Here is a 24,626-nt window from a genome sequence, read left to right as displayed (position 1 = left end):
AGGTTTCTACTCAAGACTTTTCCTGGTACCCAGAAAAGACAACTCATAGCGTCCTGTCCTGGACCTTTCTACCCTAAACACCTTTTTTGGTGATCCCAAAATTCAAGATGCTAACTCTTCACCAGTTGCTTCCTATGCTAGGCAAGGATGCCTGGTTGGCAACACTGGATTTAAAGGAAGCCTACCTGCACATCCCAATCAGGGAATCTTGCAGAAGATACCTACGCTTCAAAGCAGGGTACATGCACTATCAGTTCTCTGCACTGCCCTTTGGCTTATCTACTGCGCCCAGGGTATTCACAAAGTGCCAAGCTCCAGTCTTTGCATTTTGTAGGCAAAGAAATATTCAAATATACCCATACCTGGACGATTGTCTAATTCAGGCAGAAAGCCAGGACATACTTTTGAATCATCTGGCGTTTGTACAAAAGATGCTAACTTGTCTGGGGTACACCATAAACGAAAATAAATCACATCTTGTACCCTGTCAACAAATTATATTCCTGGGAACAAGCTTGAACACAACTTCCCAGATGACCTTCCTCACGCCAGAGAAGCAAATTCATTTGACAGCTTACTTCAAACTAATGGCCACAAACACCCTGCTATCTGCAAGGCAAATACTGCAAGCCTTGGGGTTCATGGCCTCCTGCATTCTCCTAATTCCATATGTAAGACTACATATGAGGAAACTACAGTGGTATCTAAAAAGCATATGGTGTCAACATTCTCAGGATCTAGAAGCAATGATTCCTATCATACCTTACCTACAGTTCGATTTTCTTTGGTGGGCAGAGGCCTGCCACCAAAACAAGGGACTACCATTCACTCTACCCCCTGCCGCCCAAACCCTAAAAACAAACACATCAGATTATGCATGGGGGGTTCACCTGGCAGGGAAGTGCATTCAGGGCAAATGGAACCCAAGTCAAATGCACCTGCATATCAATCAGAAAAAAATGTTAGCTGTACAGAATGGTCTGACAGCCTTCAAGGACCACATTCTTCCAGGACAATTAATGGTAAGGACGGACAACACCACTGTTATGTGATACATAAACAAACAAGGGGGGACCCGTTCATACCCCCTCTGCAGACTAGCCATGGCTCTGTGGAACACAGCCTTGAGCTACCAAGTGCATTTACAGGTGCAATTCCTGCCAGGAAAGCTAAATACACTGGTAGACGAACTAAGCAGAAATCTCATGGACCCACACGAGTGGAAACTGGAATCAAAGACTTTCAGCATGTTGATAAACAAATGGGGGAGCCCAGATATAGACCTGTTTGCCTCCCCCCAGAACTACCAATTGGACAAATTCTGCACAAGGACTCCCCACAAACAAGCTTGGAAAGTGGATGCCCTGTCCTTTAACTAGAAAAATCTATCAGTTTATGCCTTTCCTCCTCTCCAAAGTACTACTAAAGATCAAACAGGACAAACCAAGGACGATATTGATTGCACCAGACTGGCCACGCCAACACTGTTACCCCCTCTTGCGCAGTGTGACACTGCTGGCACCATGGCACCTGCCTCAGACCCGTACCCTGCCGTCCCAGCAGGAGGGCCAGATTCTGCATCATCTTCAAACCCTGAACCTGGCAGCCTGGCTAATTGCTTGACCTCCCCATTACCATCCCTCAGTAAACAAGTGTTGGATGTCATTTTGGAGGCAAGGAGGCCTAGTACTAGAAACTCTTAGGCTGAAAAATGTAAAAGATACTGTTCCTGGAACCAAACTCAAGGGATGGGCACAGCAGCGCCCTTCTATACTTAACTGAGATGCTTCACAAGGGCCTTTCTTTTTCCTCCATCAAAATTCATGCCTCAACCATTTCAGCTCATTACAACACAGAACCACCCCTCTTCTCTCATCCACTGCTCAAGCAGTTCCTCAGAGGAGCCAAAAACTTAAGACTACCCAGGAGAGCCCCAACTCCAGCCTGGGATCTTAACTTTGTATTGGAAAAACTCACTCTACCTCCTTTTGAGCCAGCTGCAAGTGTAAAGTTAAAATTCCTTTCTTGGAAAACAGCCTTCCTTTTAGCAATCACTTCAGCAAGAAGGGTATCTGAATTACAGGCCCTGATGGCAGTGGAGCCTTTCATCATCTTTCATGCGGATAGAGCGTCCCTCAGGACCAACCCCTCCTTCATGCCCAAGGTGGTATCCAGTGTGGCTCTTAATCAGTCCATTCATTTGCCAACCTTCTTTTCTAATCCACAGAACAAAGGGGAACAGATACTGCACTCCTTAGATGTGTAAATACAACTTAGATTTTACTTGGACAGGACTAAACCTCAAAGGAAATCTGAACAACTGCTGGTGGCATTTGCTGCAGGGGCAGAAGGGAAGGCCATTTCAAAGTAAACCATTTCTAAATGGAATGGCCATTGCATTCATTTCTGCTATAAGCAACATGGAAAACCTATCCCACAGGGGATAACACTGCACTCAACCAGGGCTGCATCTACCTCTACAGCCTTTCTCAGAGATGTCCCTACCAGGGACATCATAGAAGCTGCTACCTGGAGTTCTGTACATACTTTCACCAAGCATTACCATTTGCCTATTTTCTCTAAATCCAGAGCCAGTTTTGCCACTGCAGTCTTGCAGGGACTTATAGCTGGTCCTAATGCTACCTAAATTCCTCCTCCCATCCTTAGCTTTGGGAATCTCCCCAAATGTGATGACTGCAACAGTAAAACACGAAGAACATAGTACAGTTGTATACACTTACCATAAATGTAGATGTTAGTGTGTATTCACTGTTGCAGTCCTGGTTACCCTCCCTCCAGCCCCCCTGACTTCTTTTGGCTATACTTCGATTCTCTTTTACTATGCTTAAAAGCTTTTTGGTGTATTTGCTTTTTTGTTGGAGGTATAACCTTGCATATTTATATTTAATTGCTTCCCATTAGGGGGGCACCTGACATCTGGGGCAAGAAAAACTGTTGTAATGGCATCGGCTGCATGCTTTATACCCCTGACTACCTGACGTCATGGAAGATGAGACAGCAACCATCACAGGACCAAAGACTTGATAATCAGGCCGACTGAGGGCTACTGCAAGAAGATAACCCAAATTTGATGACTGCAACAGTGAATACACTCGAACATCTACATTTATGGTAAGTGTACACAACTGTACTTTTCTGTCTACCCATTTATTAGGGTTTGACTTATGCTGTATATAATGAACCAATGCAAGGTACAGCTGTGGGAGTTACTGTCAGACAAGATAATCCACCAACAATATTTGTGACCAGGACTACATGGTAGTTGCAGAACATGGGAGAAGTAAAGTTTATGAAAGTAAAGTAAAGTCCTTATTTGTGTGTTTTCTTAAGAGAGTAGCTGTCATTCATTTTTAAATCTATAGTAAGTTTTTGCCTATATAATTTTATTGTTTTATGTTTATCTTTAGGGTGACAGAGAGACATTTGAAAGTTACTACAGGAAACAGAGAAGAAAACAAGCACGACTAGTTTTACAGCCACAGTCCAATATGGTAAAGGTTTAAGTAATATGAGGATCATGAGTTTATTTATTAAATATTAAGGTTTGGTTGGGGTAGTGCCTAAACTGTTATTAAGACAATGGCAGTCAACAGTTTCTGAGCTAAGCACATGTTCCTTTTTCAGGATTAAGTAAATCTTTTGGGTTAATTTACTGTCCTGTGGACTGCTGAGAACTGATAGCTGAATGGCAACAAATGCAGCTTCCTATTGAAAAGTCAGGGCTCATGATGCAAGTCCTGAAACAGCCAAAAAGTAAATAAATAAATGGAAAATACAGAAGAGTGACTATTAAACTTTGCTGTTCTCCTTTAAACTTTTTTTTTTAAACATAGGTGGGGGACAAGCCTCACAAGCACCCCAAACTTATATATATATATATATATATATATATATATATATATATATATATATATATATATATATATATACACACACACACATATATATGTACCAACTCTGAGATCACTATACCTCGGAGAAAAGGAAATATTCTGGAAATAGCAGTCTAGGACTTATTATATGTAAGTCTTGATTTTTGGTCATTCAGTCCTGACATTCTGGGACTCTGCATTGCTAGTTCCAACATATCAGACTGTTACCAACAGACATTGACATTAAAAACCTTTATTTTGTGTTTACTGCCATAGTCATCACTTCGTATACATGTGATTAATGTTGGCCTCTGTGAGGAGAAATTTTGGGAAGTCCTGCAGAAGAGGGTGCAATGCATAATTGTTAAATTTGAAGATCAGGTTAGGGTTCTGTTAACCAGAAAAAAACAGTGTTGGTTAAATGAATTGACATTAATTAAAACATATTATTAATAGGATTTTAAGTAGTTTCTTTTTCTTTAATATAGCATGAAACTGTTGAAGGATATAGGAAATATTTCAATCAAATTGTAGGGTAAGTCAATTCCATGTTTATATCTGGAGATTTGTATGCCACATTGAATATTAAAGTAGAACACACTTACTGATTTTTCACTTTTGAATTTCAGATTCTTTGTAGTTGAAGACCACATCTTACATGCAACGCAGGGATTGGTAACTAGAGCATATACAGATGAACTTTGGAATATGGCACTCGCAAAAACTGTTGCTGTTCTTAGAACTCATTCAGTAAGTAAGAAGTGCTGTTTTCATAACATTTCATGTGGTACTTTGCTAGATATTGATTGCTGTCAAGGAGAAAATTTATGTGGCAGATCTGTTATTTCTAATTAAAATGTTATCAGATATGTCTGGAAATCTAACAAGTTATTGCTTTTCTCCATACACACAGGCTGTGAGCTACAGCCTTGTGGTTTTTTTTTGCCTAATCTGATTGTGATTTACTTATGAACAGTCCTTTTGAACATATTATTAGTGCAAGACTTTAGAATGCACAGAGTTTATCTGCTGTTACTGTTGCATTAAGTACTAAAGAGTGTTGAGTGACCTTTTGTTCATTAAATTAGTATAAATAGTTGAGCGTTTGATGTACCACTAGGAAACACATCACACCAAATCTGAATCTGCTGTTTGCAAATTAAACAGCATAATTCCCAGCGGTCTCATATGTTTCATGCTAAATGACCATATACATATTAGATCATGGTTCAGTCAGATTATGTTAAATTACTAATGAATTGTGTGAATTTCAAAACCATCAGAAATGAAATAGATGAGTAGATTAAAACTAAATAGCAGCACCTGCAAGAATAAACAGGTGTTTTTTTTTTCCTAATGCAAATTAAGTGAAGACTAGAAATGTGTTCAGTAAAATGCAACAGACTGAAAGCCTTGAAGAGACTACCAAGGAGTCTGCACCAAATTATTGGTCCTCATGCACACAATCCCTCAACCAAGCATCAAACATGACCTTAAATACAGACAAGGAAGGCAATTGTCTAACCTGAAGTGGGAGGGAGTCCTAAATTTAAAACTTTTCCTCATAACAATAGACCATATAACTGGCAGGTTGATCGAGGTATTATTATTTCTTATGTCCTTACTGTGTGAAATGAAAGTACCAACTTTAACTGCCTTCAGTTAGTTCCCGAGACATTTAAGCAAGCAATACTGCCTGTTAGGGTGGGTGGGTGTTATTGGGGAAATAACAGACCATCCGGTGGTGTTGTAAGGTCCAAAACCATAGGTGGGATGGCCTCTCCACCCTTGGAAGATCCATTATGTCCCCTATAACATCCATCCTGAAGGACATTATTGCACTTACAAACCAATTTAACAGATAACCCATTTTCTGCTTCCTTTACTATTACAATATGCATGTATTTTTTGTATTTTTTTATGTTAAATAGTTCCTTTGCCTAATGTTTCATAGTTGCTGTAAAGTATGTAATTGCTGCTGGAAAACATATTTTACATTCAAAATATGCATTTATACATTAAGTACCTATTTAATATCTACACATGCACAGAGTGAGTTTCATGTATACATACACTAACAGATGCAGAGTCACACAGAAACTTGTACACACAAATACAAATGCAGTAGACAGACTTGCACACATGCACAAAAACATTCATACAGAGGCAGTTTTTTGACTGTCGATACCTCACTTGTCTCATTATGATCAAATGAATTAAAATATATATATATATATATATATATATATATGTATATATATATATATATATATATATATATATATATATATATATACACACACACAGTATATATATATATATATATATATATATACATACATACATACACACACACACACACACACACACACACACACACACACACAGTGCAACACAATGCATGCACCCCATCCCACGCCTCTCAACTGTCCCTGATTTTTGCTTCATATTTTGTTCCATCTCTTGAAAATCTTTTTCTTACTTCATATTGTTCAGAAAAACACATGTTGATGAAAAACATATTGCTCGTTTTACTTTTTAAGTTAATTTCAGTAACATTTAAAAATTGCTCCGATTTGGGTATGCATCACCCCATTACTGTTGGCCTTGTCCAGAACTGTTCAACAAAAGGTTAAGAAGTATGGGTGCACATGCGCACACACACACACATGTCCTTTTAATGCAGTTAACTGCATTAGTTTTAATTTATTTATTTTCCCATACCCACAAAGCATAGCTTTTTTAAGTGGCGTGGATAGCAAATGGGAAAATAAAGTGGCAATATATAACTCATTGTAATTGTTTTAGCAGTTATTTTTTTAACTGACGTTCTCTAAACAGTTGCATGTAGTGAGCAAAAACAATATGGCAGCTATTTTTTCCATGTTTCACTGTGGCTTAATATGCTTCCCTGAAGTTGCAGACTTGTTGCCAGACTGTCCTTGTACATTAAAACCCTTTTGGAGAACAAGTGTGTTCTATAGAATGGTGCTGTAATTAAGTTTTGTACATTTTCTAAATATAATTATTACATTCCCTTGTGTAGTCTGTTCCTAATGGAAAATTATTTTAATTCCATAAACCTTTCCCTGTATATTCACAAGAGATATGTCTGGTAAGTCTTTTGTATTATTTCAAGCTGTTTTAGGAGGGTGGAATTAAATGTGCACATATGCAATACAAGGACAAATTAATGTCTTGTAAAGTGGAACAATCTCCTTTTTCTGTCTGGTGCAAACGAAGCAGAAAATGAGAGTCATTATTCTGTAGCATTACATTATGTATGTTCTTCAAATCTGAAGTGTTCATTGGATAAATTACCTAGGATTTTAAGGGTATGGGATTCTGGAATCAGATCATGATTGTTTGCACTTGATAGCTGGTATTATTTTTTACAAGAATGCAATACAGTACTGTATATTTAGCAGTGTAGGGCCGCGGTGATGCAGTGGTTAGCGTTGTCGCCTCACAGCAACAGGTTCTCCCGTTCGATTCTCGGCTGGAGCGCCATCTGTGTGGAGTCTGCGTGTCCTCCCCTCGGTCGTATGACATTTAAAGACATCCAGGTAGGTGCGTGCGTGGATGGGTGTGCCTTCTTTGAAGGTTGGGTGTCAGGCTGGCAACTCGGCACTGTGAAATCCGCTGCTAATCATTAGCGGACCGGAGTTCCGCTGTGGCAACCCCTAACCGGGAAAATCCGAAAGACCTTTTATATTTAGCAGTGTTAAAACAGAACCCTTTTACCACTGGACTAAGCATACAAAGAATGTAGAAAACATTGTAACGCTCTTTGTTCAATAATATTTCTTATAGCAGCGCACATTTCCCTGTCATTTGCATACTTATCCAGAATAATAAGGGAAGGTAAGCACATATTCCATATAGTGCAAAAAAGACAGTGCTACACCTTCAGTTTACAGCATCAGTTAAAAAGATCTTCTGGGCTTAAGGATCACACATTATGAATGGGAATGCTATAATGTCCGAGCATCTGCCTATCCTGTAATCTAATGATGTAATGTGGAATGCATACATCTCTTAGAACTTTAATATGAGTGTGAGTTCCACTTAACAGGATATATTTTTTTCTGGCAGCTATGTATTATGAGGAATTCTTAAGTACTCATTGTAGGATTTGCTGCTGTGGTATAATTTCTTATCCATGGAGATTAGCTGCAGGTGGGTGCCTGCTTTCTGGTCTGACTTCAGGACCTTTTAGACATTTTGTGAAGTTGATCTCTGTGTCAGCCCAGAACATAATCTAAAATACAGTTTAAAAGAGAGAGGATGGCCTACACAATTTTCTCTTCCTTTTTGCCACAAGAAATGAATGGTTTTAGCTCTATCTGTTCATCAGTTCTTTCCAGCAATAGCCAATTAAAAATCATTTGTCTTTCTTTTTCACATTTATATTAGACTGTTTTGTAACTAATAATTGTAAAAGCTTATATTTCGAATTTGTGAATTGCAAATTGCTGAGGTCCTTAATGTCATCCCCCCCAAAAAAAGGACTCTTCGTGTATGCATGTGGAACACAAATTACATCAAAAGACTGTCATTTACAGTGTCTCGTCTGTTTGGGGAAGAAGCATGATGTGACCTTCTTCAAATATTGTGCTATTTAAAAAAACAGAAAGCTGTGACAGAGGGACCAAAATGTGAAAACATTCATCAAGCATAAAAAGTTGTTGGCATTGACACAAGAGATGGCAACCACCTTGGAGGACACCTTCTGCTGTTATCAGAAAGAAAGTCTTGTAGAATAGAAGACCTGTGAAAATAGCAAAAAAAAAATAAATAAAAAATATTAAGGCTTATGTAGGCAGAGAGCATGAGACCTTGGTGACCTTGTCATTCCCTCCGGTGCCTGACAACTGCATATCCAGAGAGGTGTAGAATTGTCTGCTCCTGGCCCTGTAGCCTGTACTTAACTGTGTCCCCACTTTTCTTGACCTCTTTGGAGGCAAACTGTTGCAGCTTAGCTCAGACTATTGACCAGTCCTGTTGCAAAACAAGTGAGAGTGAGACATCTAGGCCATTTACCATTTTATAGGAACTAGTGTCCGACATCTGTCCTTTGACAACTGATACTGTGCACCATCATATGGTTTCTCTCCCAAGGTATCCCAAGAATCCTTGTGTTAGGAGGCTGTGGAGGGCCCAGCTACCACTAAAGTGTCTATCTTCAGTACTCATTGAGGGCATGAATTGGTTAATATTACTGTTAGAGGGCTAGTGCTAGAGGGCCAGATGCACTCCCTTCCTGTCAGTGTTAACTCCAGATGTTCTTTGTCTATGTTGCAGTTCTGATTCTTGGGTATTCCTGTCATGCAGAGGACTATGACCAGCCTGATTTCCAAAGTCTTTGCATCATCCCTAACCGATGGATGTCCAACATCTGGACCTCGGGGTATAAGGAGGACATCCGGCAATGCCAACTTAAATTCTTTCTAGTTGTGCAGTCTGACGCACTTCACATGTTCACAGTTCATCGGTCAGCTTGTTTTTCTAGAGAACCAGATAAGTATTCCAGTAGGGAAATTTTTCTACTTGTTTAATGTTCAAAAAAGTCTACAATTGCTCGATGTGTAGGAAGCAAATCCTGCATAAAGATTTTCACTCATTTTGTCTGTCCTGCTTGAGACCTCTAATGATCTTGATTATGCAAACTTTCTTCTGAAAATCCAAAAATGTAGGGCTGGGGTACATTCCCCACATATGGAGTCTTCTTGCTTGGTTTCTCAGTGGTGTCGCAATCCACTGTTACTGCAGGGCTTCTGCAAACTCGCACTTCAGCTAGTATCATTCTGAAAAAAACTTAGACAAAAATACCAAGGACCCTGATGTTCCAGCTCTAGTCTGTAAGTCTACCAGTGACCCAGTTGAGGCATCTTTGCAGCCTCCTGGTCCGGTGACTCCTAGGACCAACCCCCTCTAGCACAATCCCTCAACAGGCCTCCATGGTCTCTGGCCTACCTGCAGATGTTACCACAGCACATATGTTTGTTGGGTCTGAGATCACTCAGCAGGCCTCAGCTTCCGTCATTCCCATTGTGGATCTCAAGGGAGACACCCTGTCTACCTCAACTACCAAAACCTTAACAGAAGTCATGGTCGGACAGTCGCAACCTCAGGTCACCCCTTTTAAACGGGCACCCATGTGATGTTATGTGCTAGTGCCATCTGTGCCAAGGAGAGTAGTCCAGTACATGTGTACATATGCCAGCTTAGTTGGAGTTTTGTAAATAATTTTATGTTGTTTGACTGTCGCAGTAATTTGTACAAATATTTGAGTTAAAAATGTATTTGTAAAGTTACTTGTGTTAAAAATGCATAAGCAGTAGGTCCTGAAGAATGTATGTATTAGGTTGTATGGTTGTAACTGATCGAATGTGTATGTTTTATCAGAGAACCCTGGAATGATGGAAAGGTTGAAATTGTGTTACGGCTTTCAGATGCTGCCACAGATCTTAGCAAACTCTGTGTGTGCATTGCACCAGAGTCAGATGACCAGAGGTGATGTCATCCTCCAACCAGCATCTGGTTTCTTTGGAACCCTCGCAGCAGCACTTTAGAATCTGACAGGAAAGAGTTCTGGAAGGATACATATCTCACACATCCACACAGACAAGACAGACATCATCTGGCTTTTGCTGTGGTAAGACACTCAGCACACATCAGCTTGCCTTGCTTTAGTAAGTAGTCAGGGAACAGTAATTTTTTAGGTAGTCAGGGACATTTCATGAGAATAGTTTAGTGTTGTTTCCTGCTTTTGTGAGGAACTATCCAACTGTATTAGTTTTATATCTCTGTGGTTGAAACTCTGTTGTTTATTGTCTTCTGTTTTCTGTTTTATTATTTATCATTAATTGTTTTAATACTTTTCATTGTGGCTGGTCCTTTAGAGAATACTTTTAACATCTTGAGAGTACTTATGCTTGTTTTACTGACACTGTGGTCGCTCCTGAAAGCCTTGGTGCTTTGGTCACACCCTACCATTTTTATTAGTTTTAATTTTAGATGGTATAACTGGATACCCATTGTAAAAGCCTTAAGGTATCTGACTGGTTGCAGTGTGATTAACTCAGAGTCTGAGTAGAAAGGAGCACAGCTAATAAATCTATGCCAGCTTTCCCCAGATGTGTGTGTGTGTGTGTGTGTGTGTGTGTGTGTGTGTGTGTGTGTGTGTGTGTGTGTGTGTGTGTGTGTGTGTGTGTGTGTGTGTGTGTGTGAAACTGATATCTAAGTGTGTGTGTCAGCTACTGGAAACACGGGCTCAGAGCTCCAAAGTGGTCAGTTGGGAGTTTTGTGTGGGTCTGGAGAGAGAAGGAGAATTTAGCCCCAGGTCTGGAGCATGCTCCCTGTGTGCTGTTAAGGGAAATTATGCTTGGTGCAGAGAGTTGCATCTGAAAATACTGTATGAATCCAATCCACCTTTGCTCTTAGTGACTGTCCCTCACCAGAGTCCAGTGGTGAGCATTGAGGCTCCTTGCCTGCTGGCCTAAGTAGGGACCTGTCACAACCCAAACAGAAGCAAACAACTTGTTTTTCTTCGCCCCCACCTCCAACCACTTTTTTTGAGATAGAAGCCCAAGATGTCTTAAAAGTTAACACAGAAGTTCATGGTCTTTATGAAATCCAGAAAGCCCTCTCATTCTTCTACTACTGAAGCTGCCCCATCCAAAAGAAGTGAAGATGTGGCTTTTCAGGAATATGCAAATTCCTCTAGGTCTGAGGATGAGGAGGAATTGTCTTATTTTGGGCACTTGGAACCACAAACTTACCCATATTCAGACTCAGATGACACCCTCTCGTCCACCTCCCTCCTGAGGACTTTCCTTTGGGATACCTGGCATAGAATGATAAATGCTTTCATTTGGGAAAGCTGACAGTTCTCACAGACACAGACCCATTACATGGAACTGCTAAGTTTGCCTTTGCCCAGGCCACTGGCTGTTCCTTTTGTACATGTAGAACTGGATGATGTCTTTAAAGACATTGCTTTATATCCTGATTTTGTACTCCATGTTCTAACCAAACAAGTTTAAAAGAGGGCTTGAATCTCATAAGCACCTTTACAAACACCCAAAGACTGACCCTTCTGTAGTCTCCACTGAATCTACAAAATGTGTACCTAAGGGACCAGTCAGACTTCCCTTGCCTAGTGACAGGGAAAGTAGACTATTAGACACATTAGGGGGAAAAGCGTATACTTCTGCCACACTGGAAATGAGAGCTTTGAATTGTCAGTTCCATATGCTAAAGTACTTTGAATCTATCCAGGACAAAATTCTAGCTAAGGTGGACTCTGTTGTGGATAGAACCTTTTGAAAGGAAATTCAGGAGATGGACAGAGATGGTTTACAAATCTCCAGACACTCTTTAAAAGTGTGCCTTTGACATCTTAAATGAATCTGACAGAGCAGCTGCCACAGGTTATGTTGTCCAGAGACAATCCATGGCTCAGGTCCCATTTCCTGTCCGATCAGAACTTCTGGATGCTTCACTAAACAATGAATTTCTTTTCAGTCCTCCAGCTGAGCAAGTTTTTGAGAATCTGGATGAAAAAAGGAAAGCAAATAAAAAGTAAAGGAATTGTCACCATGTCCAACACCAAGATACAGCAGGAATTACCCTTCAGAACCTTTGCCTCCCCTAGACAAGATAAGGGAAGGCTTCCCCATGACAGAGGATTCGGACATTCCAGGAGATGGCTACCAGAACAATCATACAGAACAGGGAGCTCCAACGAACCCACCCAGCAAAGAGTTTAGCTGTGACTATGTTGGACCCCAGCCTTCCGTAAAAGCTGAGGTCAGACATAGTCATAGTTGATCTCTTTGCTGAATACCAGCTTTTCTCAGGCAAACATTAACTCAGTCTTGCAGTACCTGTCAGGCTAGTTTAGACAAGGACTTTCTTATTCCAGCATTAAAGTACATGCATCTGCCATGTCAGCTTACCTGCACAGTGCTCCACCTATCTTCTCACACTCCCACATGAAACATTTCCTAAAAGGGGTGATTCACTTGAGACCACCCAGAAGGAACCCTATTCCTGCATTGGATCTAAATTATGAGTTAGAAAAATTAACCTTTTGTACTTGCTGATGGTGCCTTTCTAAAGGTACTCACCTGGAAGGCCACTTTTCTTACAGTTGTCACATTGGCTAGGAAAGTTTCAGAGCCACAAGCCCTCGTGTAAAGAACCTTTCACTGTTTTCCACAGGAATGAGGTAAACCCTCAGAAATTGTCCTAAACCAGGCTATCCACCTACCAGTCTCTTCCCAAATCCACAGAACAGGGTAGGGCAAGCCCTCCTGGATGTTCTCAGACAGATCAGGTACTATCTAGACTGGACAAAACCCCTTACTACAGCAGAGCATTTAATGGTGGTTTTGCAAAGGTTAAACAGGGCAAGTATGTCTCCAAACAAACCATTTCAAAATAGATAGCAAACTGTATTAAGTACTGTTATTCTACCTGGGCATATTAAAGTCCACTGCAGCTGGCATGGAGTAACTACCACTGCTTTTCTCAATGGAGTCCCTACCAGGCCATCCTAGAGGCAACTGCATGGAACTCGGTGCACACCTTTACAAAATAATATAACCTAATATAACCTAGGCAATGTCTTCAGAGCTATAACAGGTTTTGCTGCTGCCATCCTACAAAACCATAGTTCCTAGGGTCTGACAGAGGACTTATCCACCCACCTGTTAGCTTTGGAAATACTCCCAAGAGTCAGATGTTCTTCGTGTTTCACTGTTGCAGTCATCACACTTGGGGTTATCTGCCTGCAGGTAGCCCTCAGTCGGCCCGAATACCAGAGACTTAGTATTTCTGCGTCGGATGCTGTCACTCCAGGGCTGACATCAGGTCATCAGGGATATAAAAACAGGCAACTGACACCATTACATCAGTCTTTCTTGCCGAGGAGCCCAAAGCAGAAGCAGTTCGCAAGTGCCGGTTGGCCTCTACCTGAATTTTCATTTACGAATTGAATAATCCTGAAGTCTTCTAAATCTAAGTACCCCGTTGGAGATCCTTTTTTATTGCTATAACCAATGTCAGAAAATGTTAACAATTGTCTTGACTGTGGAAAGCAAATACCTCACAGAGATTTTCATTCTTACTGCATCACCTGTTTAGGCCCAGACCACGACGTACCTCGCTGTCGGTTTTGTGCCTTGTTTAACACCTGAACCATTCATCATCGGGCTCTCTTTGTCGCTAAATTCTTTTGGTCTCGATCTCCATATTCTGAAATGGCTTCGGTAAACCATCCAACCACTGATATTCTGAAAAAACATAAGGATATAAAGACAGACTGACCGCATAGGTCCAAAGCTGCCGACGGCACTTCCGTTAAGGTAGTCGCCAGTCCGCCGGTACTCAGTGAGGCACGTTCGCAGCCCCTGATGCCCGCTTCAGTGGAGACCCATTTGGAGTCCGGTATGCCGCGAGACTCTTCTTCGACTGTGGAACCTGCGGATGTCTCTACCTTGGATGGGTCCGGAGCTGCTGTGCAGGCACCAGCTTCTGAGGCAGTTCTTCGCTCAGCTGATGTTTGACTCAAACCGACGACTTTTTGTTTAACCTAAACTACCATGTTTCTTAGGCCCAGAGTACGCACTATGCCTAGAAAATCGAAGACCAAAGTGCATGCACATGCTCCCATGCCACAAAAACAAATACTCAGAATGGCAGAAGACCTTATTACGCTGATTAGGGGTTGTCGGCCTTCCCCTGCTAAGAGAAAGAGAGACCAGTCCCCTACAGCTTCTACAGACCAGGAGTCCGATGACTCTGAGATTTCTGATTATGACGACATGCCCTTATCTGCTTATGATGATTCAGATGCAGCGGAATCCATTCCCTCTGCCTCCCCTCCAGAGGATTTTTCTTTTGGTGAAACCTTGCATACTTTAAGAGAGCATTTCCACTGGGAATGCCAAGACTATCCTCAGTCCAAAAAGAGACTCAGAAAATTCCTAGAGTTGCCTCAGCCTAGGCCTTTAGCAATACCCGCTGTCCTGGATGTTGTTGATGATGTTTTTATGGAATACAGTCTTACTACTGATAGGTATTACAGAGTACCTGACACACACAAATTTCTTTTCAAGAATCCTACTGCTGACCCAGAGATCATTTCTCAGGGGCCTAAAGGTATCAAGGCTACTACAGCCAAGAATCCCACCCCTTTGGACAGGGATTACAGAGCTTTGGACAGATGGGGTAAAAACTTATATACATCTGCAACTCTTGCTATTAGGGCATTGAATTGTCAGTTTCACATGCTGAAGTACCAGCAGCATATTATGGAACTTCTTAAACAAAAAGTAGCAACCTTTACAGACTGTGCAGAAAATAAAGAATTGCAGGAGCTAATGCACTCTGCAAACCAAGTCAGTAAGCATACTTTGCAGTGTGGCTTTGACGCCCTAGAAGCATCTTGCCGGGCAGCAGTCATTGGATCTATACTGAGAAGACATGCTTGGCTCAAGGAGCAGACCTTGTCAAATCAAAGTTACTAGACGCTCCTTTGAGCAAGGACAGTTTGTTTGGCACCAAAGCAGAAGAGGTTCTTAAAAAGTTGGAAGAAAAAGCTAAGTCTATGCAGACTTTTAAAGAATTCTTACAAGTGCAACCCCCTAGATTCAGTAGGCATTGCCCTTCCAAGCCCTGATGCTTTCCAGCCCCCTCCAGACCTTCTCAAACCAGACCCAGGGGAAACAGACCACCCAGACTACAGTCTCAGGATATGCAGAGATCTAAGCAATGGTGTGCCCCCACCCCTAAAGCAGGGAGTGGTAAGCCACCTCCTTATGGAAAAAAATCACAATGATTTCTTTACTCCACTCCCCAGCCCTGCCCAATTGCTTGTGCCCCTAGGAGGAAAACTTGCCCTTCATGCAAGAAATGTCCATCACACAGGACCGGTGGGTCCTCAACATTGTATCCCAGGGGTACAAATTTTATTTCCATTCACTGCCATCCCCAAGTGGGTTTCCAGACCTTCCTCCAAACCAGTGGGCAGAGGCTCAAAGCCAAGTAGCTTCCCTGCTCAATATCAGAGCTATTCAGCTGATTCCAGTAGAACAGAGGGGTCAAGGATTCTACTCCAGACTCTTCCTGGTACCCAGGAAAGAGGGCTCTTGGCACCCAATCCTGGATCTTTCAATTCTCAACACCTTCCTGTTGGTACCAAACTTCAAAATGCTTACCCTGCAACAGCTTCTTCCTATGCTAGCCAAGGATGCCTGGTTAGTCACCCTAGACTTAAAAGAAGCCTATCTGCACATCCCCATAAGGGAGTCATGCAGGAAGTATCTACGTTTCAGGGCAGGATCTATGCATTATCAGTTCTTTACACTCCCCTTTGGCTTATTTACTGTGCCCAGAGTTTTCACAAAATGCCTGGCTCCAGCCATTGGATACTGCAAGCAGAGAAATATCCAAACTTTCCTGTATTTAGACAACTGTCTGATTCAGACAGACAGTCAGGAATTGCTGTTGCAGCACCTGAAATTTGTGAAACGCTTTCTCACTTCCTTGGGGTACACCATCAATGAAAATAAATCAAAACTGGTACCCAGTGAAAAGATTGTATTCCTTGGAGCAAACTTGGACACAACATCCCAGATGGCATTCCTCACTTCAGAAAAACAAGTCTATCTGACAGCCTACTTCAAATAAATGGCCACCAAAACCCAGCTATCTGCAAGAAAAATACTGCAAGCCTTAGGGTTCATGGCCTCATGTATACTGCTAATTCCATATGCAAGACTGCATATGAGGAAACGTCAGTGGTACTTAAAAAGTCTTTAGTGCCAACATTCTCAGGACCTGGAAACAGTCATTCCTATCATACCTTGTCTAAGGACAGAGTTCCTTTGGTGGGCAGAAGCATGCTACCACAACAAGGGACTGCCTTTTTCTCAACCCAGCGCCACCCAGACCCTAACCACAGAAGCATCAGACTATGCCTGGGGAGCACACATGGACGGCAAATGCATTCAGGGGCACTGGACCCCAAGTCAAATTCATCTGCACATCAACCAAAAAGAGATGCTAGCTGTGCAGAATGCCCTGACAGCTTTCAGATCCCTACTCTTTCCAGGACAACTGCTAATAAAAACAGACAACACCACAGTTATGTGGTACATCAACAAGCAAGGGGGAACCCACTCTTACCCACTCTGCAGGTTAGCCATGACCCTGTGGCACACGGCATTGGACATGCAAATCCATCTGCAAGCTCAATTCCTGCCAGGCAAACAAAACTCACTGGCAGACGACTTAAGCAGAAATCTCCTAAACCCACACGAGTGGCAATTGGAGCCCAGCACCTTCAACCTTCTGATTCAGAAAAGGGGGACCCCAGAGATGGATTTCTTTGCCTCCCCCTACAACCACCAGCTCAGCAAATTCTGCACAAGGAGTCCTCACTGCAGGGCCTGGAAAGTGGATGCCCTGTCTTTTCAGTGGATAAATCTCTCAATCTATGCCTTTCCACCTCTGCTCCTTCTGTCAAGAGTATTACTCAAGGTAAGACAGGACAGATCAAGGACAATTCTGATTGCCCCGGACTGGCCACGCCAGCACTGGTACCCACTCCTGCGCAGCCTGTCACTGGTGCCACACTGGCACCTACACCAGAACCCAACCCTGCTCTCTCAGCAGGAGGGACAGATTTTGCATCCACAACTGCAAACCCTAAATCTTGCAGCCTGGCGTATTCCTTGAATTCTCCCCCAGCAACCCTAAGCAAGCAGGTGCTGGATGTCATTCTTGAAGCCAAAAGACCCAGTACAAGAAAATCCTATGCTGATAAGTGGAAAAGGTTCTACTCCTGGATTCTATCTAAAGGAGAGGACACAAGTCTGCCCTCCCTGCCTCTAATCCTGGATTACTTAGCAGATCTACTCCACAAAGGCCTGTCTTTCTCCTCCATTAAGATACATGGTTCAGCCATTTCGGCTCATTACAACACTGAGCCACCTCTCTTCTCACACCCTCTTATCAAACAGTTCCTGAGAGGGGCAAACAACTTAAGGCCACCAAGGAGAGCACTCACCCCTGCTTGGGACCTTAACTTTGTACTGGAAAAGCGCACGCTTCCCCCCTTTGAACCTGTTGCATTAGCAGACTTAAAATTCCTCTCTTGGAAAACAGCCTTGCTTCTGGCCATCACTTCAGCTAGAAGAGTGTCTGAGCTGCAAACACTTATGGCTGTGGAACCCTTCATTATTTTCCATGCTGACAGGGTTTCCCTCAGGACTAACCTTTCCTTCATGCCTAAAGTGCTGTCCAGTGTGGCTCTCAACCAAGCCATCCATTTGCCAACTTTCTTCCCTAATCCTCAAAATAAAGGGGAAAGGATCCTGCACTCCTTGGATGTGTACAGATAGCTCAGATTCTACCTTGATAGGACTAAGCCCTTCAGAAAATCTGACCAGTTACTAGTCAGCTTTGCAACGGGGCAGAGGGCAAGGCCATTTCAAAACAAACAATTTCCAAATGGATAGCACACTGCATCCATTTCTGCTACAAGCTCCATGGGAAACCAACCCCTCAGGGGGTCAGAACACATTCCACTAGGGCAACATCTACCTCTACAGCATTTTTCAGTGGAGTCCCTACCAGGGACATCCTGGAAGCTGTTACCTGGAGTTCAGTACACACCTTCACCAAGCATTACCACCTGCCTATCTTTTCTAAATCCAAGGCAGTTTTCACAACAGCAGTCCTGCAAGACATACTAGCGAGCCCTAACTCTTCTTGACTGCCTCCACCCTTCTTCAGCTTTGGGAATCCATCCAAGTGTGATGGCTGCAACAGTGAAACACGAAGAACATAGTACAGTTGTGTACACTTGCCATTAAATGTAGATGTTTGAGTGTATTCACTGTTGCAGTCCTGATTTCCCTCCCTCCAGCCCCCTGTTTTTTTTCTATCTCTCTGTCCTCTCTATGGCTATTACTCACCCCTTTCAGGGGTATTGGTATTGGTATTTACTTTTTACTGGTGATGTTTTCCCAACCATAACTTAGCTCCCTATTTGGGGTGCTCCTGACATTTGGAGCAAGAAAAACTGAAGTAATAGCATCAGCTGCCTGTTTTATACCCCTGTCTACCTGACGTCAGTCCTAGAGCGACAGCATCCAGCGCAGAAATACTAAGTCTCTGGTATTCTGGCTGACTGAAGGCTACCTGCAGGCAGATAACCCCAAGTGTGATGACTGCAACAGTGAATACACTCGAACATCTACATTTATGTTAAGTGTACTTTCTGCAAAATTGACTATGAAGAACATAGTACAGTTGTTTCCCATTTATGATAATTGTAGATGTTTGACTTATGAGCATTGCAGTGCATACTCCCACCCTCTAGCCCCTCTATCTATTGACCACTTGTCTCCCCCTTTGTGGGTGCCAAGGGTAGAGCAGTTCTCTGAAAATAGTGCTCTCATCTGTATCATCCCCTCTCTGCCCCACATGATTTTCCTCTTTTTCACTCAAATTTGGACAACTGGGGAAGTCATGCTGTCCTTAGGCATCAGACTGCTTTTCGCTGCTTAGAAAGACCTAAAGATGGTTCCGATGGATGCCCTTCTTTATATCCTGCCATCTGACTTCTGTTGGCTAGGGATGATGCAGTGTTTCTGAAAATCAGGCCGGTCATGGATTTCTGTATGGCAGGAAGATCCAAGAATCAGTACTGCAAGAATGATCTACTTAGATGGCTGCAGTTATGGTAAGTGTGACACAACTGTACATTTTTCTACCTTTGACTATAGTAGATTTGGTAAAGAGCATGTTCTAGCCTGGCACAGATTAAGTCCACAAATGAACCAGCCTTTCATGTTTGGAACTTCTTCACAAAATTAAAAGAAAAGCTTGACTCTGTGGTCCAGAGGAATAGGGTTTTTACCGTAACTGTGGAGACTGGGTTTGGTTAGCAGCTCTGGCACTGCAGGAGCCAGGGAGGGAAAAGAGTGAAGGGGCGTAGTCTCTTTGCTTCTTCCAGGAGGTTGGGTGGTTGCACAAACTCTGGGACAGACAAGGCAGTGTGATTTCCCTGATGGACAAGAGAAAGAAACTACCATTAAATGCTTTGGGGAGGGGCTGGGCTGTCTGGAAGGAACATGGCTTACAGAAATGAGAGGATGTCTTCTGCAGTTAGCCCATTGAATATCCCTCCCCAGCAGTTCACTGGGTGTATATGGGGAAGGTAACACCATAGTCAGGAAAAAGTTGGAATTGCTCACTGTGGCTACGTCTCGGCTCCTCACAGTCGACCCTAACCTCTCAGATGTGGAATGAATGGACTGTGGGGTGTTCCTCAAATAGACCCATTTTTTTTTTTACTCTCTGAACAATCAGTTGGCAAGATTCTGCTCCATTATTCTATGCGAAAAGGCCTGGAAGACAGATGCCTTTCCTTTTCCTTGGACAGGAATGTTCCTGTATGCTTTTCACTGACATCCAGGGTACTTTAGAACATTCAGAAAGAATCCCCCAGAATCATTGTGGTGACTTCCTTCTGGCCTAGACAATGGTGCTCCTCCTTGCCTTTGGAAGTGGTCATAGGCAATTACCTCAAGTTTCCACACATAATTGATCTACTCCCACAACACCAGGGGTGTTTAATATGGGTCTATATCAGAAGAGCAAAAGCTGAAAACAATGAATGCTCTTACAACGAACTTAAAAAAAAAATGAAACCACACAATGTCGAATGTACAGAACAGCGATTTTTTTCCCAGGGGAAGAAAAATCCCTGCTCCAAAAAAACAACAAAAAAAAAAACAAAAAAATGTACAGACAAAATACAGTGGGGAGCTGTGCCCCCCCCCCAACTTAAATATACCAACTCCGAGATTGTACCACAGTGGAGGAAACGGCAAAGTCCCGAGAATGGCCCAGCAATTTTTTTCCCTGGGAAAAAAATTGCTGTTCCAGCCGTTCAACATTGTGTGGTTTTATTTTTTTTAAGTCCGATATAAGAGCGTTCCCTGTTTTTAGCTTTCGCTCTTCTGATATAGACCCGTTTAATACACCCCCACCCCAATCAACTTCAACTAACTGCCTGGATGATAGAGTCTTAATTCTTTAGTCACCTGTTTACTGAGGACATGCAGCAGGTACTAATTAAGGAAAGAAATTGTATGTTAGTAAATGGAAAAGGTTTTCTTGTTGGTGCCAACAACATGACCAACTCCCATTCAGGGCTAGTTGTTATCTGGTTTTACATTATTTGTTAGCCTTACTATGTTATGGCTTTTCTTATTCCTCCATCAAGGTTCATTTGCTGGCCATTTCAGCATGTCTGCCCATGGATTCTCCTCTTTCAGTATATCCTCATGTCATAATGTTTTTGAAATGGATTTTCCATAAGAGGCCTTCAAGAAAAATGGCAACCTCTCATTGGGCTCTTAATTTGGTGTTAGAGGAGCTAACACTTGCTCCATTTGAACCAACTAATCCGGCTGACATGAGGTTCTTAACATGGAAAACTGTTTTACTGATTGCTCTGACCACTGCAAGAAGAGTATCTGAAAATAAGCTCTTATGGTGAGTCACCCTATCTCATTTCCAAAGAGAAAGGATTTTTTGAGAACTAATCTTCCTTTTATGCCTAAAGCCAAATTATCTATCTCCGTTTTCTTTCCTGAACCTAAAAATGAGGGAGAAAGGATACCCCATACCGTAAATATTTACATATAACTCTGATACTGTCCTGGCAGAGCTAAATCTTTCACATCTTCAGACCAGTTTTTTCATTTCTTGTGAAAGTAAGAAGAAGGGGCAACCTCTTTGTCAGAAAAGACCATTTCCAAATGGTTCTCTCAGGGTATTACCTTTTGTTATACTCAGGTCAACAAAACTGTTCCAGGCAGTGTCAAGGCCCCCACCCTACTAGGGCCTTGGTTTCATCTTTGGCTTTTAGGAAAGGGTTTATTTCTAGAAGTGTCTTAGAAGCAGCAACTTGGTCCTCTACAAATACATTTACAAGGTATTGCAAGCATGATTTCTTCTCTAAGTCTAGATCAAGCTTTGGTAGGACCATTCTCCAGGGGCTCCTGGATTCTTCACCTTCCACCTCCCAAATATAGTAACCTAGGGTAATCAGCCACTGCTATAATAGAGATCAGTATGATGCAGTAGCATTAGGTCTATAGGTAGATTACTCTAGCTTACTGGGGTAATCTACCCATATAACTAAAGCTACTGCAACAGTAATCGGTATGATGAACATAGTACAGTTGTTCCTAGCATTGTCCTATCAAGGCTCAGTCTCCCTCTCTGTTTTGGCATGAAATCTGTGATGGATCCGAAGTCTTCTTAAGACACTAAGGTCTTGCCGGCTGGATTCTGCTAAAATCAAAATCTAGCTTTTATTTATTTATTTAATTTATTTATTTATTTATGTTACATTTGTTGACCGGGTTAGTCCAGCTGAGCGGTTAGCTCGTTTTCAGTGGAGACCTGGGGAGAAAAGCTCCACAGTGAGTTTATAAATTTTACATACAAACAGTTAAGAAATCATCAGTAGCAACTCAACAAACTGTAGCAAGATAACATTTACAATAAATCATATAGAAAAAACACTCGGGTACAATGCAATTATCATTACATTCACAGTCTGTTGCCTACAGAAACTTGCAGAATATACACTGATGCAGCACCAAACTGTCACTTACACACTGATGCAATAATTAAGAAATACCTTTTTTTATAACAAACCACACGTACTACTGTTGCAGTTTTAGTTACACTGTACCACTTTTTACTTTTCATTCAGCTTAAATGATGACTTTCCCGTACAAAATACTTCTCCTAACAATTTCATTTGCTATAGTCTCTTTATAGTGGTTTTACATCCTGTTTTTCTCCTTGGTATTCTATTTTGGTCTTTGTATGAAAACATCTGTTTTCTGGTGTTTGCAGAAAAATATGTTTTCATTCTGTAGAGAAATAATGCTGGTATTGTCTTTATCCATTCAAACTTCCTTTCTTAACAGTGTCATATGATAGAAACATGTACAGATTGTTTTCCTGTTGTCCATTCTTTACATCCTGTTTTTCACATTTTTGCTAAGTCTGTAAGAGGCCAGCTTTCTTGCTGACAGTGTGAAATGCATACATTCTTGCTAATTTTGTAGGAAAACATGTCCATTAAGCAAATTCCTTATTTTCCAAGCCACAGTCATTTAGTATGGATGCTAATCACATATTACTAAACTCTATATTTCTACATTTAAGCAAGCTTTATTTTATACCTTATTTATTTTGCATATTTGTAACAGAATTACTTTCAACCTTTATACACTGTTAAAATACACTCTTAACAGGACTTGGTGCCCAAACCTGTCTTTTTAGTCCGCTCAGCCTGAGCTGACTAATGGATTGGGTGAGAGGAAGTTTCCCTGAAGCTTTGGAAGCTCGCTGGCTGTTATATCCTTGACAGGATGTAACCTATCTAGCTAAAGCTACTGCAGCAGTGATCATTCTAACATATACTGTAATTTCTTTTTGCTGTTGTTTATTCTACTCCCACTCCTGCTGAAGTTGATTAGTAACTTAAAAGGGTTCTGGCTTAGTGCTTTTTTATGAGTTCCTTTGTAGCAGTTTTGTTATAAGTAGTTATTAATTATCAACCTTACAAAACAAACAGAAAAAATAATAACCAATTGGAGAACTCCAGCAGTCACCACACAAATAGATCTTTGCATCCATATCCGATTGAATACTGACTAGTGGATTCAGTTTGAATTCAGAATTTGAATACTTTCTTTTTGTTATTGCTATTTACACGAAAACAACAAAAATCAGCATACGGCTCCACTAATTATAAGCCACCTTATTAAATATAAATCCAAATAGAACCAAGTGCTTTCGTCCCTTAATGACAAGACTTCATCAGAGTTACAAGTAATCAGCTCTTTCTTACTTTTAAATGTAAATCCCCAATCAGAAATTATCTAGAAACTTAAATTAATAATTAAAGCAAATTGTACATGTTTAAAGTGAAATGGTGCACATTTAAAATGCATATAAGTGCTAATAAATAAATAAGACAAATATTAACTAACAACCATTTGTTACAAAAACATTTTAAAAACATTCTTTACTCGACCAATGTTGAAATTAACTTAACTCAAATCTGACCTTGTATTGAACAAACATACAAAAATTCATATCCATAATAGAAAATATCTAAACACAGCAATGTTACTATTTTCAGTTGTGTTCTAATATATTCTAATATACTATTCTTTAATACAACACAGTGTACATGTATTACAGAGTAGTATTACAAATATATACTGTTTTATATGTACTACTGTAGGTATTATTAATGTCTAGTGAACCTTCACAATTTACTTGCTCTTATGTTTACTACACTTGCAACTCATTTAATTGTTAATTATTTTCATGTAATTGTCAACTCATTTAATCTTGGGGGTGGATATGCATTTAATCTCAATTGCCAAGTTAGCTCTTTTCCAGTTCCAGTTTATTATCAACATTGCCCCACTAACAGATCTATTGACCCTGTCTATAATAAAAATGTAAACTTAAAATTCAGACATGTAGTGGAATGTTTGTACAAGACACTGTTAAATTGACATTTTTTGATTTCATAAAGATGTTCTCCCATTCAGTCTCTAAGTCTCCAAATTTTTCCCTACGTAAAGTGCTATACAACCATTGCAGGTGGTG

At 41.3% G+C, this 24,626-nt stretch overlaps 1 protein-coding gene across 2 annotated transcripts in view; it reads left to right on the top strand.

Annotated features, from left to right (window-relative positions):
• EXOC6 (exocyst complex component 6) overlaps positions 1 to 24,626 on the top strand; it is a 1,799,203-nt gene that overhangs the window by 708,522 nt on the left and 1,066,055 nt on the right. For both annotated transcript variants that reach the window (XM_044056688.1, XM_044056689.1), the window contains exons 9-11: positions 3,429 to 3,512; positions 4,382 to 4,428; positions 4,523 to 4,643. In XM_044056688.1, the coding sequence (XP_043912623.1) occupies positions 3,429 to 3,512; positions 4,382 to 4,428; positions 4,523 to 4,643 (252 nt within the window). The remainder of the gene's footprint in view (positions 1 to 3,428; positions 3,513 to 4,381; positions 4,429 to 4,522; positions 4,644 to 24,626) is intronic.

Source organism: Protopterus annectens, chromosome 14.part0, assembly GCF_019279795.1.
Source record: "Protopterus annectens isolate FY-2018-M chromosome 14.part0, PAN1.0, whole genome shotgun sequence".
Taxonomy (NCBI): domain Eukaryota; kingdom Metazoa; phylum Chordata; order Ceratodontiformes; family Protopteridae; genus Protopterus; species Protopterus annectens.
This window is presented reverse-complemented; position numbering and strand designations above follow the sequence as displayed.